At 53.9% G+C, this 15,328-nt stretch overlaps 1 protein-coding gene and 1 long non-coding RNA gene across 3 annotated transcripts; one reads left to right on the plus strand and one right to left on the minus strand.

Annotated features, from left to right (window-relative positions):
- Positions 1-244: 244 nt before the first annotated feature.
- Positions 245-5,765, minus strand: Dmrta2 (DMRT like family A2). 2 transcript variants are annotated; one of them, XM_052715295.1, is made up of 3 exons: positions 5,658-5,765; positions 3,542-4,096; positions 245-2,327 (listed from the first exon to the last, which is right to left on the minus strand). In XM_052715295.1, exons 2-3 carry the CDS (start codon positions 4,086-4,088, stop codon positions 1,270-1,272), a joined length of 1,605 nt encoding a protein of 534 aa, XP_052571255.1. In that variant the 5' UTR covers positions 4,089-4,096; positions 5,658-5,765; the 3' UTR covers positions 245-1,269. The 2 variants fall into 2 exon arrangements, with proteins under 2 accessions (XP_052571255.1, XP_052571254.1); XM_052715294.1 differs by having other exon boundaries at positions 5,662-5,762.
- Positions 5,766-6,564: 799 nt separating this feature from the next.
- LOC128096130 (uncharacterized) lies at positions 6,565-11,874 on the plus strand. The gene is made up of 2 exons (XR_008213537.1): positions 6,565-6,670; positions 6,937-11,874. It is a non-coding gene; the product is annotated as an uncharacterized LOC128096130 (long non-coding RNA).
- Positions 11,875-15,328: the final 3,454 nt, after the last annotated feature.

The following is a 15,328-nucleotide window of genomic DNA, read 5'->3' on the forward strand; positions in this document are numbered from 1 at the left end:
TGCGCCTGGCCAGGCGACTCAGGTCCTGGGCGCGAGGTCAGCACGCTCATCACGCCCTCGCCGAGCCTCTTCCGAAGTTTCCAGACGCGACCCCACCCCCGCGCCTGTCCCAGGGGCCACCCGCAGCTTCCTGTCTCGGTCCCTCCAGGGTCCTGGCACAGGCGCGAACCGCAGCTCCCGGGCACCTCAGCCCCAGTGGGAAATTAAAAGCTTTTCTTCCCAGCCGCCAGAGGAGCGAACGGGATTCGAGCGTTGCTTTATTTAGAAAATAACATTTATTTCTAGCTCATACCTATGCAAAGGAAAGCACAAAGTGAGCAGTTCTCCGCAGCGTCGCTGGCTGCCGAGTCCCGGCTCTGTCACCCGACGCTCTAGTCGTGCTCCAGCGCGGCCTGGCCCGCTCCAGAGAACAGCCGCAGGCCAGGGCCAAGGGGCGGGCAGGGTTCCTCCCCAGCTTACAGTAGGTCTCAGCTATAAAACCCCATAAGTACAATGCGCGAATAGTCTAATTTTCCCAGTTTGTCCTTTTTTTTTTTTTGCTTTGATTTTGAATGTTTTTCACGTTAATACCGAGGTCACCTACAGATTACAATTAATAACTTAGAATTCCATTTTATAACATTATACACTGGCTTGTATATATATATGTATAGCTTATATATAGATTTATACATATATAAAAACTCACACTGCACCAAGGAAACCCATGCTTATCGGCATAAGCAACAAAGAGAGCGACAAATACCGCAACGAGGAAAGTGCACCTTAGAACGTTTCCTTTTTTTTTTTTTTTTTTTACAATTGATATCGATATATATGTGTGTCCCAAAGACTCGACTCAGTGGCAAGAGATGTATACATCCTAAATTTATATTTGTTAGAGAGGATTTTTTTTTTTAATGAAAGGGGAGTGGGAACTGGAGGACACACACAAGAGGCTGATTTGTCCTGCCATCCACCTGAGCGCGGGCTGGCAAGGCGAGCGGAAGCAGAGGGAGCAGCAGGGGCAGGCGCGGCCGCAGCCGTCCTCGGGATTCTGAGGCATCCCCGGCCTGGGGGAAGGTGGCCCGAGGCTGGACGAGCACCCGGACCCCAAGGCCCCTCTGCGAACACCTGCGCGGTTAGCCGAGGTGCTCCCACGCACCCCTCAAAACAAATCCCCAAAGCCAACGCTGAGCGGAGGGCGCGGGGCAGGGCGAGGAGGGGCCGGTGGCTGGGGAGCGGGCTGGGTCAGTGTTTGGGGCCGCCGGGCTGCGGGGGCCCCGTGTCCTACTGCTTCTCGGGGGTGCCATTGACCATGGGCCCGTACAGCCCGCTTCCGTAGCCCGGCTCCTTGTGCACCGCGGCGGCGGCGGCGGCGGCCGAGCGGTCGCGCATGAGGTCGCTGAAGGCGTAGTCCATGGGCGGCCGGAAGCCGAGCGTGGGCACCAGGCCGGCGGTGGAGTAGGGCGCCATGAAGGCCAGGCCGCGGCTGTGGGCCGCCGCCGCCGAGTAGGCCAGGCGCAGCGGGCTCAGGCCGAGCGGCGCGCCCAGCGGGTAGGCGCCCGCGTCGGCGCCGAAGTGGCTGGCGTTGGGCTGCAGCGGCGAGAAGGCGGAGCGGCTGCCGAGCGAGCCCAGCGCGCCCGGCGTCATGGCCCCGGCCAGCAAGGGTCTGTGGTGCGGCGGCGCGGCGGGCCCGGTCTGCAGCGGAGCGGGCAGCCCGGGACCCCCGGCGGCCGCGGCGTCCCCGCGCCCGGGCCACGCGTCGTCCACCGCTACGGCCGCGCTCACCGTGGCCTTATCCAGCGGCGCGCCGGGGCCCAGGCCGGCCGCCAGGCCTCCGCGGTGGTGGTTCAGCACCTGCTCGATGGCCTGCACCACGTCGCCGCCGCAGCCCTGCAGCACCAGCTCCAGGACGCCTCTCCGGTGGCCCGGGAAGACGCGCGTCAAGATGTCCAGCGGCGTCCGCTGCCGCGGCCCGGGGCCGCCGCTCAGCCCCGGAGTCGGTGGGGCCTCCGCCTCTTCTTTGTCAGCCTCCGAACCCGATTCGGAACCCAGGGGGCTCGAGGAGCCAGGGCTGTCCTCCTCGCCGCCACCGCCTGGGCCCGCGCTACCGGGACAGCTGCCACCTGCCTCCTTGGAGGCTCGGGCCAGAGGCGACCCTGAAAAGGATTCGCCATCTCCGTTCTCCGAGCCTGAACCCGGCCGCACCTCTGGGGACGAGGTCCCGGGACCCGAGTCTGCGCCGTCGGGCGACAAGGGCTTCACTGGCTGTGGCTGCGGACTGTCGGGGCGGCCGGCCTGAAGCAGCGTCTTGGGAAACAGATCAAACTTCTGCAACTTGGCCTCTGAGGGAAAAACGGAGATGTGAGGAGAGGTTAAGAACACTTGGGACTGTTGGATGCAAGCTTCCTCCCATTCTCAACTTCCAAACTAGTCTTTGACTGCGCTCCAGAGCCGCAGTTTTATTTTTATAACCCCCCCTCTCCTTCTACCCCCTCTCTCTGCTCCTAGGCTTTTTCTGTACCCAGAACCCCAACCTTACCTGGCACCCTGAAAATAATGTTCAGTGCACCCTTCCCATACCTGTGCCCCAACACCTCTACTCTCTTCCCATTTCCTAGAGAAGTGGCCTTCAAACCAGAGCAAACAGAACCTCTACCTATACCTCACAGTGTGTGGACGACACTAACTACTCCACTCAGGTTGCCAAAGCCAACCCTACCTTAGGTATCACAGCTTGGAAGAGAAGGCGCCTTGGGGGCCTAGGTCTTAAGCCTCTCTACAGATAAAATAAGTTATATCCTATTCCTAGTCCACATATTTCAAAATTAAGACCTAAGAAATTCCCTTCCAATCTGAGAGCCGAACCCATTCCTGAACCTAATTGTCTTCCTCACAGAAAAACCTTCTAGAGTCCAGAAAGTGGTGGGTTTATGCTGGGAGTAGATAGAAGCATGGAAAAGGGGTCCAGGAAAAAGGAAAGCGTGCCAACCATGAGAAAACCGGCGTGCTTTGGGGGAAGGAAGCCAGGACCAAGGGAACGTAGCGAATGTTTATCCAAAATGCCTTAGGAACCAAAGGAAAGGAATCTTGCTGGGCAGTGAAAGGGGGGCGTCTCCAGTACTTAGGGAAGCAACGCGGATTAGAAGGATTGCAGAGGGTCCTTTCAGAAGAGTTGGGAAGGAAAGCATGGGGTGGCCTGTGAGAAGCTCAGAGCAGAACAGATCTGCGGCTTCCGGCTGCTGGGGGAGGAGACCCAGCAAAATGAGTTGGGCAGTAACTAAGGAGCTGCCCCCTGAGCAAGCATAAAGCTAAAGTGTTGCCTTGGGGTCTGAGGTGAAAGAGAGGAATAAAGTGTAAAAGGGCAGACAGCGTATGGGTGGGTGTAGAAGCTGAGTGGCTGGTGAGCTACAGTAAGTAGCCACAACTTCTGGGGAAGGGAGCTAAACTCGGTCACCAAGGAAACAATCCACTAGGCCCGTGCGCATCCGAGCTGGGTCCGGGGCTCCTCCTTCCAGACCCCATCCCCACCCCCACCCCCGCCCGACCCCGCTCTCACCTGCGCCCCCTGCGCCCCCTGCACTCCCCGCGGGCGCTCCAGCTCCGGGCCCCCCGCCGTCGGTGGCGCACACGGAGCCAAAGACTTCATAGGCGGGCCGCGGTGGGATGATGCCGTTGGCGGCGGCCAGCGCCAGGCCCTCGGCAGTGCCGTACAGCAGCTGCAACTCGCGCGCCTCGTTCTCCTCCTGCGCCTGCTGCCGGCGCAGCGCCACCTGTGCAGCCATGACGCGCTGGCGCTCGGCGATGAGCGTGCACTTGGCGCACAGGCAGTCCTTCCAGCGGCAGTAGCGCTTGTGGCCCTTGAGCGCCGACACCACGCCGTGGTTGCGGCAGCGCGCGCATTTGGGGGTCCGCGGGTACTTCTCCGCGGCCCTCAACAGCAGGGGAGGCGCCCGCAGCAAGCCCCCGGCCACGCTCACTGGTAGCGATGCTGCGGCAGCCGCCGCCGCGGCCACTGACGCCACTGATGCCACGGGAGGTCCCGTCGCTGTGGCCGCTGCTGTCGCCGCGCCCGGCACGCTGGGTAGCTCCGAGCGCAGCTCCATGACTGGACCTGCCGTGGGAAAAGTGGGGAGACCCGAGTGAGGACAGTGCAACGAGCCAGACTTAGCGCGGCCTGCAGAAACGCAAATTTAGGAAAACTTTGGCTGTCCAAGTTTGGTTAATAGCGGGCAAGTTGCGGGGAAGGTGTGTGTATTCGGAACCTCCTTGTAAACACGACGACTCCTTCTCCTCACCAACACCCCCCTCCACTCCCCTCACTGATGCTCTTATATTCGATTTACACGCCAGGTGGAAGAATTCGTTTGAATCAGTAGTTCCTCCAAGGGGGAAAAAGACGACCAAGTTTGGAAGTCATTGGTTCAGTTGAATGTAAGGAGGACTTGAAAAGAAAATATTATGTCCAACGCTTAGGTTAATTGGGGTGAGACGAGAAAGGAGAAAAGTGTGCCTGAAGGGGACTCGGATGACAGAGAAAACTTGGGACCAACAAGCTGGTATCAAAGGCAAAGCAAAAAGACACGGAGCAAAAAACACCATTCGGTTTTGGTGGAAGGGTAAAGAGGAGAGAAATGTGGAGGTGAGGTGCAGGGTTGAGCAGGCTGGGTTGGGGTCTTGTTTGTCGCCTTTAACGTGGGAGCAGCGGAATTCGAGCTAAAAAGAACTGAAGAACTTCTTCCTATTAAAAGTAGAGTGAGAACTGGAAGACAAATTTGGAGGCAAAGCTCGGCTTTTGGCCCCGGGACCCATTTAAAAAAAGCATGAGTTCGGGACATGCGGTGGTTTGTGCCTCTAAAGGATAGGAGGGAAAATAGATGTGGAACCGAGTTTAGAAGAGCTGAGGGGCATTAAAGAGAAAACCCATCAGGGGGAAAAAAAAACTTTCTTTGGACAAGCCATCTAGCTCAAAGATTAGTTTGAATAGCAAGGAAAACATCCCGAAACAGCTGAGACGGGTGACCCGGACCCAGGTCCACGGGGAGCGGCAGTGATAAATAGGAAAACCTGGACTGCAAAAGGGTAGGGTGGGGACAGGACGAGACCTGTGGCGTGGGGTTTAGACAGTTAGTCTGGAGTAGTCCAGGAGGAAGGCAAAGCTTCGAAAAGTTAGACTTTGCAGGACCTCCTTTTCCCTCAACCCCTCCTACCCAACCCCCACCCCTCCCCAGTTTAGGGACCCAGTCCTTAGACACGCCCTCCTCATTCTGGGACCCCTTGGGACCCCGCTCCAGCGCAGGTTCCGGAGTTTTGGTCTTCAGGCTGGGGTTCTGGAACGTGCACTCCCCAGCAGGCCTCAGCGAGGCCAGGGAGTCGCCTCCGAAACTGACCCCGAAGGGACCGGAGAGTCCCACCTGCGCCGCAGCTGCCGAAGGCCCAGCAGGCCCAGCTCCCGGCTGCCGCTGCGGCCTTCACTCCCCGCCACCCCGCCGGGGCTCCCGAGCCGGGACCCGCTCCTGGGGTCTCCGCCTGAGAATCCCAGAGCTCAGTGTGCCCGGGGCCTCTACCCCCAGACCCTCAGGCATGCAGTCCCTAAGGCCCCTGGGGCCTAGGCCTCGCCCTCGGGGGCCGCCACTCGGGTGGCCTCCCCGGCTCTGCGGCCGGCCCTCCTCTACCTGCCTCGGGCCTCCGGGCTCCTCCTCCGCCGGAGCTGCACGCACCGCCCAGCTCTGCTCGCGCCGCCGCTCTCCCGGCCTCTTCCCTGTGCCCCCGGCCCCTTATCTGACCACGTCACCCTCCTTCAGCCACCATGTCCGAACTTCCGGACAACCCCCCCCCCCCCCGCCCCTCGGAGCACAGCAGTCCAACACTCCGGAGGGGACTCGGGACCGGGGACCCGTCCGGGGGCCAGCTGGTTGGAACCCGCGTCCCCTCGGTGCGCTCCGGACGCTGCGCTCTATCCGGGCCTGGTAGCCCGGCGCTGCCAGCTCTCAATGAGCCGCTCGCCCGCTCTATTGTTGCTCCTCAGGGCTCCATTAGACAGAATTGGACAACAATGTGGCGCCTGCCATTGGCCAGGGGAGGCAGTCGGCGCTCTGATTGGCCGGGCCCGCGCCCGGGGAGCCCCTCGTTCTACAGTGTCCGAAAGATTCGAAACTCGGAACGCTCCGCTGAGTGCCTGCGGGAAGGGAGGGGGCGCCAGGGAAGGAGTGCGCGAGGAGGAGCGTTGCGAATGTCGTGACAAGAAGTTTCCGTGCGCCCGAGAGCGTGTGAATTGCTCCTAATTACCGTGTCCGGTGCGCCTCTCCGCGTAGACGTGTGTAACCCCTCTACTTCTGGGGCGCCGGCTCCGCTGCGCCACTCTGCCTTGGCCGGGGGCGCTTGGCAAGGCCGAGCTTCCCCAGTGGCCCTGGAGGCCTGGGGCGGGACGGGGGCAGGTGACAATTCAATTACCGCTGTCGGAGTGGGAGTGGAACCCGGGTGCCGGGGTGGGGGAGGGAGGGCGTTCACCGCAGACTTGCCAAGATGGTTTTGCTGGCTGCCTTCTGACGGTGTCGAGTGTGCTCCCAAGTCCGACGTGCTCCGAGGTGGTTGAGAGCTGTTTTGCTCCCCCTCCCCCTCCCCCTGCCACCTTTAATGCTTAGTTCCTTGGTTTTGCAAAGTCCTGCCACCACGGGCTGCGCAGAGGGTAAGTGTGATTTGTAAGGAGTGGCGTTTTTTAAGCGAGGAACCCAGAGGAGGAACGAGGGTCGGTGCGCCCCAGCCTCTCCTCTCCCCGCGCCCCAGCCCTGTCCCTTGGCCCCCTGTGCCCTTGCCTTTCTTCGTTTCTCCGCATCTCGCTCCCCTTTTTGTGGTGGTGGTGGTGGGATTCTTTTTGTGGATATTTGAAATTAACGAAGTTTACTTGTAGATTGTTTTAAACGAAAGTAAAAGGCAGCGTTTGCGCTTCCCCAGGTTCTCTCGGACGCAGGATGCACCGGCCAGTCGGTCGGGCCACAAGACCACAAGGCTGCGCAGGGGCGGGGGGCCTTGGACCAACTTTGACTTGGCCTTCTGCGACCTGTGCTGACGTCACGGCCCCAGGAGCCGTTCGGTCAGCGGAGGAGGTAACAGGTTCGAATTTTGTATCCTTTCATAGTTACCCCCTTTCGGAACAGACGTCGAAGTCCTTGGGCGGGGTCGCCTTCGGATTCTCTAGCTCGGACTCTCCTCCTGCCTTTGCGGCTAACATTCTGTTACTCTCATTTTTTTGTTTTCTACTTTTCTCTCTTCTTCAGAGTAAAGAAAATTCGTTTAAATGAAAAGCGAGGCCATCTCCTCATGTCCTCTCCACCCCCTACCGTGTGTTTTTGCATTGCTTTTTAGAAGCCCCTGGGCCTCGGGAGTCGGGTCTACGCCGCCGACGCCGACGCCCACACCTGTTAGGCGCACGGAGCCTGCCTCGGTCCGCAGCCCCTCCCGCCAGGCGGACCCGCAGCTGGGGCAGGAGGAAGGCGAGATCAACAGGATCCCATAGCAGAACCACGCGCCTGCGAGGGTCGGGATGCGCCCTGTCCAAGAAGCCAACGGAGGATCCGACCCGAGGAGACGTGACGGGGCGATGAACCTCAGAATCTGGCGGACAACTTCCAGAAAGTTTGCCAGGCCAGTCTCAAGGGAGCTGGGACCCGAATCGTAGAGAATAGCAACCTGGTTGTGGGGCTACCGAGAAAGTTCCTTCTCTGCCGCCGGAGAAAAGATTTGGTAGGGAGTGAAGAGTCTGGAGATACAGGTGGAGTGAGGGTGCGGTGGAGTCCTCCGCGTTAGGCGTTCAGGGTCCCCCACCCACCCACCCCTACACAATTCCCCGGGGTCAGACGGCAGAGTAACTCTACCTATGCCTGAGTGCTGGCCTGTTGGCGGGAGGGGCGGGAAGGCTCCGTGCGCTGCGGGATTCCACGCGCCCGCCTGCTTCTAGAGCATTTTTTGTTTTTGTTTTTTGGGGGGGCAGTTTTGCAGACATTTTTTAAACCCCCAAACCAAGTAACCTACCCAGATATGCTTAGTTTTCTGGGAAGCGGTGGCCTAAATACCCTTTCTCGCGCTTGAGGCCAAGAGTCCTGCACTTAGACGAACTCACCAGAGCCAACGGTTTCAGGAACCCGAGCTCTGGCGTGGACCTAGATCGAACCTTCTTTTCTTAAGAGCAGGAGGTATCGCACCCTGGAACCCAACCCAGGCCAAACTACAGGATGTCTTCCCCTTTTCTGGTGCTCTAAGTTGGTGTCTTCACAGGTCTGAGACGCTCTCTTTTCACAAGCCGAGGTTGGTGGTGTTCACATAAAGAATGTAATGGAGGGAAGCAGAAAAAAACCCGTTCTGGGCTGAGATAACAACCGTGCCCACCCCGTAGGATGCCTCTGCCCAGCTTCCCAGGCCACTCATGCTGTTAGCATCTGCTGATATGAGCAGCTGCCCAGAAGAGACTGGAAGTGAAAGCCCACCTGAGCCGCTAGCCTCAGGGAGAGCATGCCCAGGTTAAGGCAACAGGATGAGCCTCCCAACCACCACCACCACCACACACACACACACACACACACACACACACACACACACACACACACACACACACAAAACCTCATTGCAGGATTGGACACACCTTCATGTACACATGAAGTGGACGCCCACGGGGGGCGCGCTCACCTCTGACGTGGCCCTCTCACCCAAGGGACCCTTTCTAAAAGTTTGGCCTCACAGTATGCTCTCATAAGCACGTTTGCCTGCAGGCACAACCACTTGGTGAGTGATCTCAGACTCAGACGCCTGCAGAGTCCCACGTCATGAGCCTGCACCCTCAACATTGAGCATATCTATCAGAGCACGGAACCCCAGTCCTTCTCCATCTGCTGGGATAGAGACCTTCCCTCCAAATGAAGTGGTTGACAGCGAGGGCCCAACTCACACTTTCAGAAGTGTCCTCAGCTCAGAATCATTTGCTGAGGAGTCTGCCGGGCCGGTGGGGAGGGGGCGTGTGCACCCAGCCAAGAAATCCTCCACATCCTCATTCCAACCCCATCCATCACTCAGAGCCACTCCACAGAAGAGGCCCAGGGGGAAGGCCCAGGTGGGGACCTGGGGTGATGTGGGATTGGGCGCCTAGAATGAGGGTTCTGTACCACTGACTAGGAGAAGGGCTGGGGGCATCAGTGGGGGACCTGGGAAGCGTTGACTTTTGCGCTGTTTGCCCGCGGCCTCGGAGCAAGCAGACGCCATCTGTTTGCCGGCTGCGACGCTTCCCATTTAATTACCCTCCCGGCAGCCTAATAGAGATGATATTAAACTAAATCTTTCTGACATTAAAAGTAATTATCCCCAAACCGGTGGCTCTGGGACGGATTCGCCCCTCCCGCACAGACCCCTTTCCCACCGCTCTGGATTCCGTTAGTTTGGCTGAAATTCTTCACCTGGGAAGGGCTGGAGGAAGAAGGAGCCTTGGGAGACAGCGTCTCCGAAGGCAGGCATGCCTGACTCGCGTTTTGCGCACCAGAGTGACTCCTGTTCCTGCGTGGACGCAGGCATGGACGCCAGCACAGGAGACATTTTCCTCCAGTCTTGCTGATTAAGACGCTCTGTCGTGCGTGCCCAGCGCGAATGGGGAGGAAGGGAGCCTGGTTTGCTGTCTCCTTTGAAATGGCCCTTGATCTGGCCGAGGCTAGGGCCAAGGAAAAGACACAACTTTGGAAACAGAACAAAACAACAAACCACACTGCCCACTGTGGCTCGGGGCTTTTGCGTGTTCTTCCAGCGCCTTGCACTTTTCCCTGCAGTGACTTATGGAGTCCCACCTTCCTCTACTGGGTCCCATTATCTCACTTGCCAGGTGAGAAAGCGATTCCAAGCTGGAAGGCGACACAGAGGAGCACAAATTTCAAGCCTTGGAGTTGCCATCCCTGGCCAGTGGTCTGCAAAGTTCTGGGTTCCACCCGAGGCTCTCTTCTGCACCTGGGGTCCAATCGCTGGTGCTTAGCTTCTTTAGGGAAAGAAGCACTGGGCGCCTTACTCGAGGAGCAGGCGAAGGGCCAACTGAGGCAGAAGGAGGGACCGCACTGGTTGGTGCAGGAGGTGCCGACACCAAGTTCCAGCCATAGCTCCAGCCACAGCCACTGGCCTCCTTGGACAAGCCCTGCAAGGGAGTAGGGTTGCACAAGGTTTCAAGGCTTTCTATTTTGAAGTGTCTCCTGTGTTTGTCACTCTGCTAAACTGTAGGTGTGGCCTGCTTGCTTAGCACACAGTGCTAACGGGAAGTGCAATAGCCCACTTCAGACCTGAGTGCCTCACGAAATTTAGAGCGGTGTGGTAACTTACCTGGGACCGCCATGCTGCACAACCTAAAGAAAGAAATCCAGATCCAGTGTTCAGTCTTAGACCTTTGTCTCCTCACCTCAATTCTGAGCATAATGTGGGACTTAGGGTTTTTTTTTTTTGTTTTTTTTTTTTTGGGGGGGGGTTGATTTCATTAAATTCGCCAGTTATTCAAGGAAAACCGAGAATCTGGCCACTCATGTTGAGTCCCTAGTATGTGCCAGGCTCTGAGGATCAGAGATTAACTACTTGTAATATACTCTTACAGAGTTCACCGGTCAACTAGGCACAAGGTCACCCACTGTTGACCTCACAGTGAGAACAGTGGGCATGGAAGGGGCTTCCTTGAAGGGACCCCAGTGGAAGCTGCCAGGGCTTGTTCTCAATAAACACCTTAAACATTTTAGAAAATTTAGCAGCATATATTTGATTTTTGTAAACTGTTTCAGTGTGTTCATTTACAAAAATATGCATTTTGTTTACAAATATAAGCATTTTTCATGTTAATCAACACAATCTTTAAAAGGATTTAAAAATAATCAGTTATATGGATGTACCTTATTTTGCCAATTTTTTTTAATAGTTAGTCTCCAGTTTTTGCTCTGATAACATTGCTACCATGAGCAGCCTTTGTGAATGTGACCAATCATTTCCTTAGGAAAACTTACTAGAAATTCGAACAAGTCATCAGAGGCTTTTCCGGGCATTTGATAGCTCCCTGTCAAACAGCCCTCAGAAAAGGCTGTGACAGGCAAGGCACTCAAGATGCATCTTGGGGTCTTTTTAATCTTTGCTAATTCAAGCAAGAAAAGCAGCATCTCGGAGGCACTGCAATTTACATTTCCTTAGTTTTTTCTTTATGTCACAGCCACTGCTGTCCGTTTTTTAAATAATATGCATACATCCTTTAAGAACTTAGAACCTCTCTGTAGGTCAGTACACAGTCAAGGCAGCAGCACCCTCCTTTCTGTAAAACGGGCTACACTTCTCCATCCTTTGGGTTACTGCTTTTGCTATTACTATCCTGGGGTTTTAAGCTTTTTTTTTTTTTTTTTTTTAAAGTAGCCATACTTGTTAATTTCCACTATAAATGGCATATATTTACAGTATCTTAAGATTTTCCAGTTTTAAACTTCTAAAATAATTTACCTCCATTTTTATATTTATTTAGCTAGTAAATACATTTATTAGCTTTTCATTTTCTATCTTTATATAGTTAGTTCAGTTGAAAATAATTTTTATGGAAAGTGTGAAGTTTGTAACAACTCTTCCCCAAATAATCAGCTGGTTATCAGAGGACTATTGCATGACCTGCCCATCCCTCCACTGACCACATACTGAAATCTCAGATGACCTTTGTTGGCTTCAGTACGTGTTTTCCCAGCCTCAGTGTTCTAACTCTTGTACTTGTGTAATATTTCGGAGGGTGGGTCACTCTACTGATTCCTGATTCTTCTTTTTCAAACATCTCAAATTTTTTTCCAAAACACAGTAATCTGAATCAACATTTTATCAATTTCAAATCTTGTTAAAAATAAAATAGTAATTGGATTCCTCCTTTCTTCTAAGACAGGGATTTCTGTGTAGCCCTGGCTCTCATGGAACTCACTCTGTAGACTCAGAGATCTGCCTTCTTCTGCCTCCCAAATGCTGGGATTAAAGGTGTGCACCACCAGGGTCAGGCAGAGCTTGTATTTATAAATTACTTTGAGAGAGACTGTGCATCTTTACAACGTGGGATGTTTTCACCCAGAACACAGTGTGACCTTATTTCTAAGGGGGATATTTTTGGTAAACCTCACCCTTTCCCTCCATACTGTTTCCTAAACACATATCCTTGGTATAGTGTATAGCTATTTTGAACAGAATCTTTTCACCCATTATATCTAACTGCTAATGACATGAGCTTAAGAAAGTTACTTTGACGATTTTCATCTTGGGACCAGCCTCACTCCTGAACTCTCTTCCATGTCAAGTTTTCAAATAGTGCTCAAAGTTTTTTGAGGCCCCGAACTAACCAGACTGAAGGGAAATGGTCAGAGGTAAAAAGGTCCAGGCGATCTGCAGGTCCTCCTGGACTCTGGGGACCAATCCTCAGATTGGTGACTTCAGGAATTAGCTTTCAGGGTAATGTTCCAAGAGCCCAGGGTGTGATATTGAGTCCAGTCCAAGTCTCTGGTTGAGTCAAGAATTCTGGGTGCAAAGGTTGCTACACTTCACTGACACTGACAAGGCCTGACCGCCTGACTTAGGGGAGTCATCAGCTGTCTCTGCACTTGCCTCTCATCTGCCATGTCAGACTGTCTGGAGGTCAGTAGCAGCCAGGCCACCACAAGGGGAGGACAGGGGATAGGGCTGGATCCTGGGTCAGATCTTCAACTGGACCTTCTCCCGAGTGCAGCGAGGAATTGCTGGTTGCTATGAACTCCCAGCCTGTAGCATCCAGGACACAGGAAACTGAAGAGGGAAGGATGGATGTAGAAAGGACAAGCCAAATGCACCCCCACAGGTCACCTGTCAGTTTTTAATCCCTTCCTATATATTTTTTATTTACTCTGACCCCCACCACCATTTCCTGTTCTGTCACACAGAAAGTTCCTAGTTGGACTAGGCAGTTCCTAATTTTCCAACTTCTTCAGGACTTGCCAGGCCCAGCCATCTCCAATTTGGAGCCCCATGTTCTTCCTGTATCAGTTGGTACAGATTCCAACGTTTCCAGATGCCTCAACTGTCTTTTGTCAGGGACAAAAGTGGCACATGCTGATTTGGGGTGGGGTGCAGGTGGGGGATGTTCCCAAATGGCTCTGTGCTGTCCTCTCTGAAACCATACAATCGCCCCTTGTCATCTCCAATTTCTAGCAGAGGAAACAGAACTATCTATCAGAAGGAAATAGAGAAATATAAGACTGGTGTGGTGAGGGTTGTTTACAGTTAGAGACTGGTTCTTCACTACCAGTTCCCTGAGCTAGCCTGCTGGGTGTGGAGGAAGGGACACTTCCTTCAATGTTTGGAACCCCTCTTTGGAGGACTCTTCATTCCTGCACTTAGCATGAAAATGGCTCCACAGGCCCATAGGGAGGGGCACTATTAGGAGGTGTGGCCTTGTTAGAGAAAGTGTGTCACTGTGGGAGGGCTTTGAGGGCTTGAGCCTGGCCAGTGGCTCACTATCTCTTCCTGCTGCCTGCTGATCCAGATGTAGAACTCTCAGCTACCTCTCCAGCACCATGTCTGCCTGTGTATTGCCATGCTTTTCACCATGGCGATAATGGACTAAACCTTTGAACTGTAAACCAGCCCCAATTAAATGATGTCCTTTATAAGTTTCCGTGGTCAAGGTGTTTGTTACAGCAATGGAAACCCAAACTAACACTCCTTCTCAGCATCCTGTTTATCTCCATGAGAAGGGAGACTGGGTATCTGGGAGCTGGAGACAGAAAGAACTTGGTCTCAGGTGCCTTTGATTTTGAACCCTAATCTGAAAATCTCCCTGCCTCTAGAACCCAAATTCAGATGGATTGGCATGGCTGAATGACCTCCCAGCACACTCTGGCTGTTCAAGATCCAAGGTGGGCTCAGGACTCTCTCTCTCCGTGCCCATGCTTCACACTCCATGTTCTGAAGGTTACATTAACTGGAATATGAAACACAAAGCACTCTGCCCACATAAGCAGAGCAGAACAGCCCAGGGCCACTCCAAGCCCTCTGGGAAACATACTCTCTCTCACCCCTATACGCTCTCAGGGCTTCTATTTGGGGGCTCACACAGCAGAGTTTATTCTTTAAAAGATTCCTCCATAGTGCAATACCACTTTTGTTCAAGAAAGCATATTCTTCATTCTGCCTATCACTTCCCACAGCATGGAAGAAACTCATGAAGAAATCGAAGTATGGAAGTGATAGCTACACAAGCCAGTTCCTTATGACATTTGCTTTGGGTAAAGGCATGTCCTAACAGAGACCTTAGACAAGCCAGTTCATTGCTCTGGCCCTCAGTTTCTTTATCTATAGTATAATGTTCCGAGATAAGGACTACAATGATGTGGCTAGGAAGACAATGGCTTCTAAATGGATGTTCAGCAGAGTCCTTGGCATTTACCTCTGGAAATAAAGCAAGTTTCTGGCTGCTTCTTCTGACCCCCAAAACATAGAGAAAAGTTTCAGTAAGGCTTGCTGTTGCCAACTTCTCAGAAAAGCCTTACGCAAATGTTACTAGTGTGTACCCATGGGAGACAGGTAACATTTGCAGGCCCTGGACACCTGTATCCAGAAGGCAGGCTCCATTGTGATGCTGTGGATACCTACCTCCCTTGGCTAATTCTGGGATCTCAGACTTCCAGGTTCACCATACTCCCTGATGAGACAGACTTACCCGAGAAGCAGTTTTTGACTCTTCATCGTGGGGGAGAGACTTTGGGTTTCCATAGTTCTGGGAATTCTCTAGCATTAAAATTGGTGGTTCTATAGCACTCCTGTCAGGGCATTCTAGGTTAAGGGTGGAGGCTGAGAATCAAGTTTGTAAGAAGGCTTCAATGAGTGGGCAAGCCAAGGCTAAACTCATTTCCATAGGGCAAATGCTGATATGGTGAAACATTCAGGAACAAGTATTTGTTGTGGAGGCAGGCCTAAGCATAGATCAGTGGTATATAATATAGAGGCTTAGACTTCTGTTGCTTGCCCTCAGTTTATCAGTGCATGGAACAGGGACTGTATGTTACTCCTCATAGGATAGTTTGTGGTTCATTCCTAACATTTACTATCAGTACCCCGTGCCAGATCCCACAGGTGTGGACCTGTTACAGTCCAGTGGAAAAAGACTTCTGTGCAAATAACCGTAATAATGTGATACCTGCTCTGCCAGGGAAACACAGGGATTAGAAGAGGCCCCTGCCTTGTGCTGTGGGCTCCAGAAACTTACTGGAGAAGCAGTGCAGTACTGGCCTAAGCTCTGAAGCCAAATGGACTGTGTTTGATCTGGCTTCTTGGTTTACTGGTTGTGTGTGACCTT

This window comes from Peromyscus californicus, unplaced genomic scaffold (assembly GCF_007827085.1).
Source record: "Peromyscus californicus insignis strain IS unplaced genomic scaffold, ASM782708v3 Scaffold_5__1_contigs__length_169319896, whole genome shotgun sequence".
NCBI classification, from domain to species: Eukaryota; Metazoa; Chordata; class Mammalia; order Rodentia; family Cricetidae; genus Peromyscus; species Peromyscus californicus.

Bases quoted from the DNA above. Each gene is read 5' to 3' on its own strand.
- Dmrta2 (XM_052715295.1), bottom strand. From the start codon at position 4,088: ATGGAGCTGCGCTCGGAGCTACCCAGCGTGCCGGGCGCGGCGACAGCA. The intron at 2,328-3,541 runs GTGAGAGCGGGG...TTTTTCCCTCAG, and splicing joins AGGGGGCGCAGGGGGCGCAG to AGGCCAAGTTGCAGAAGTTT.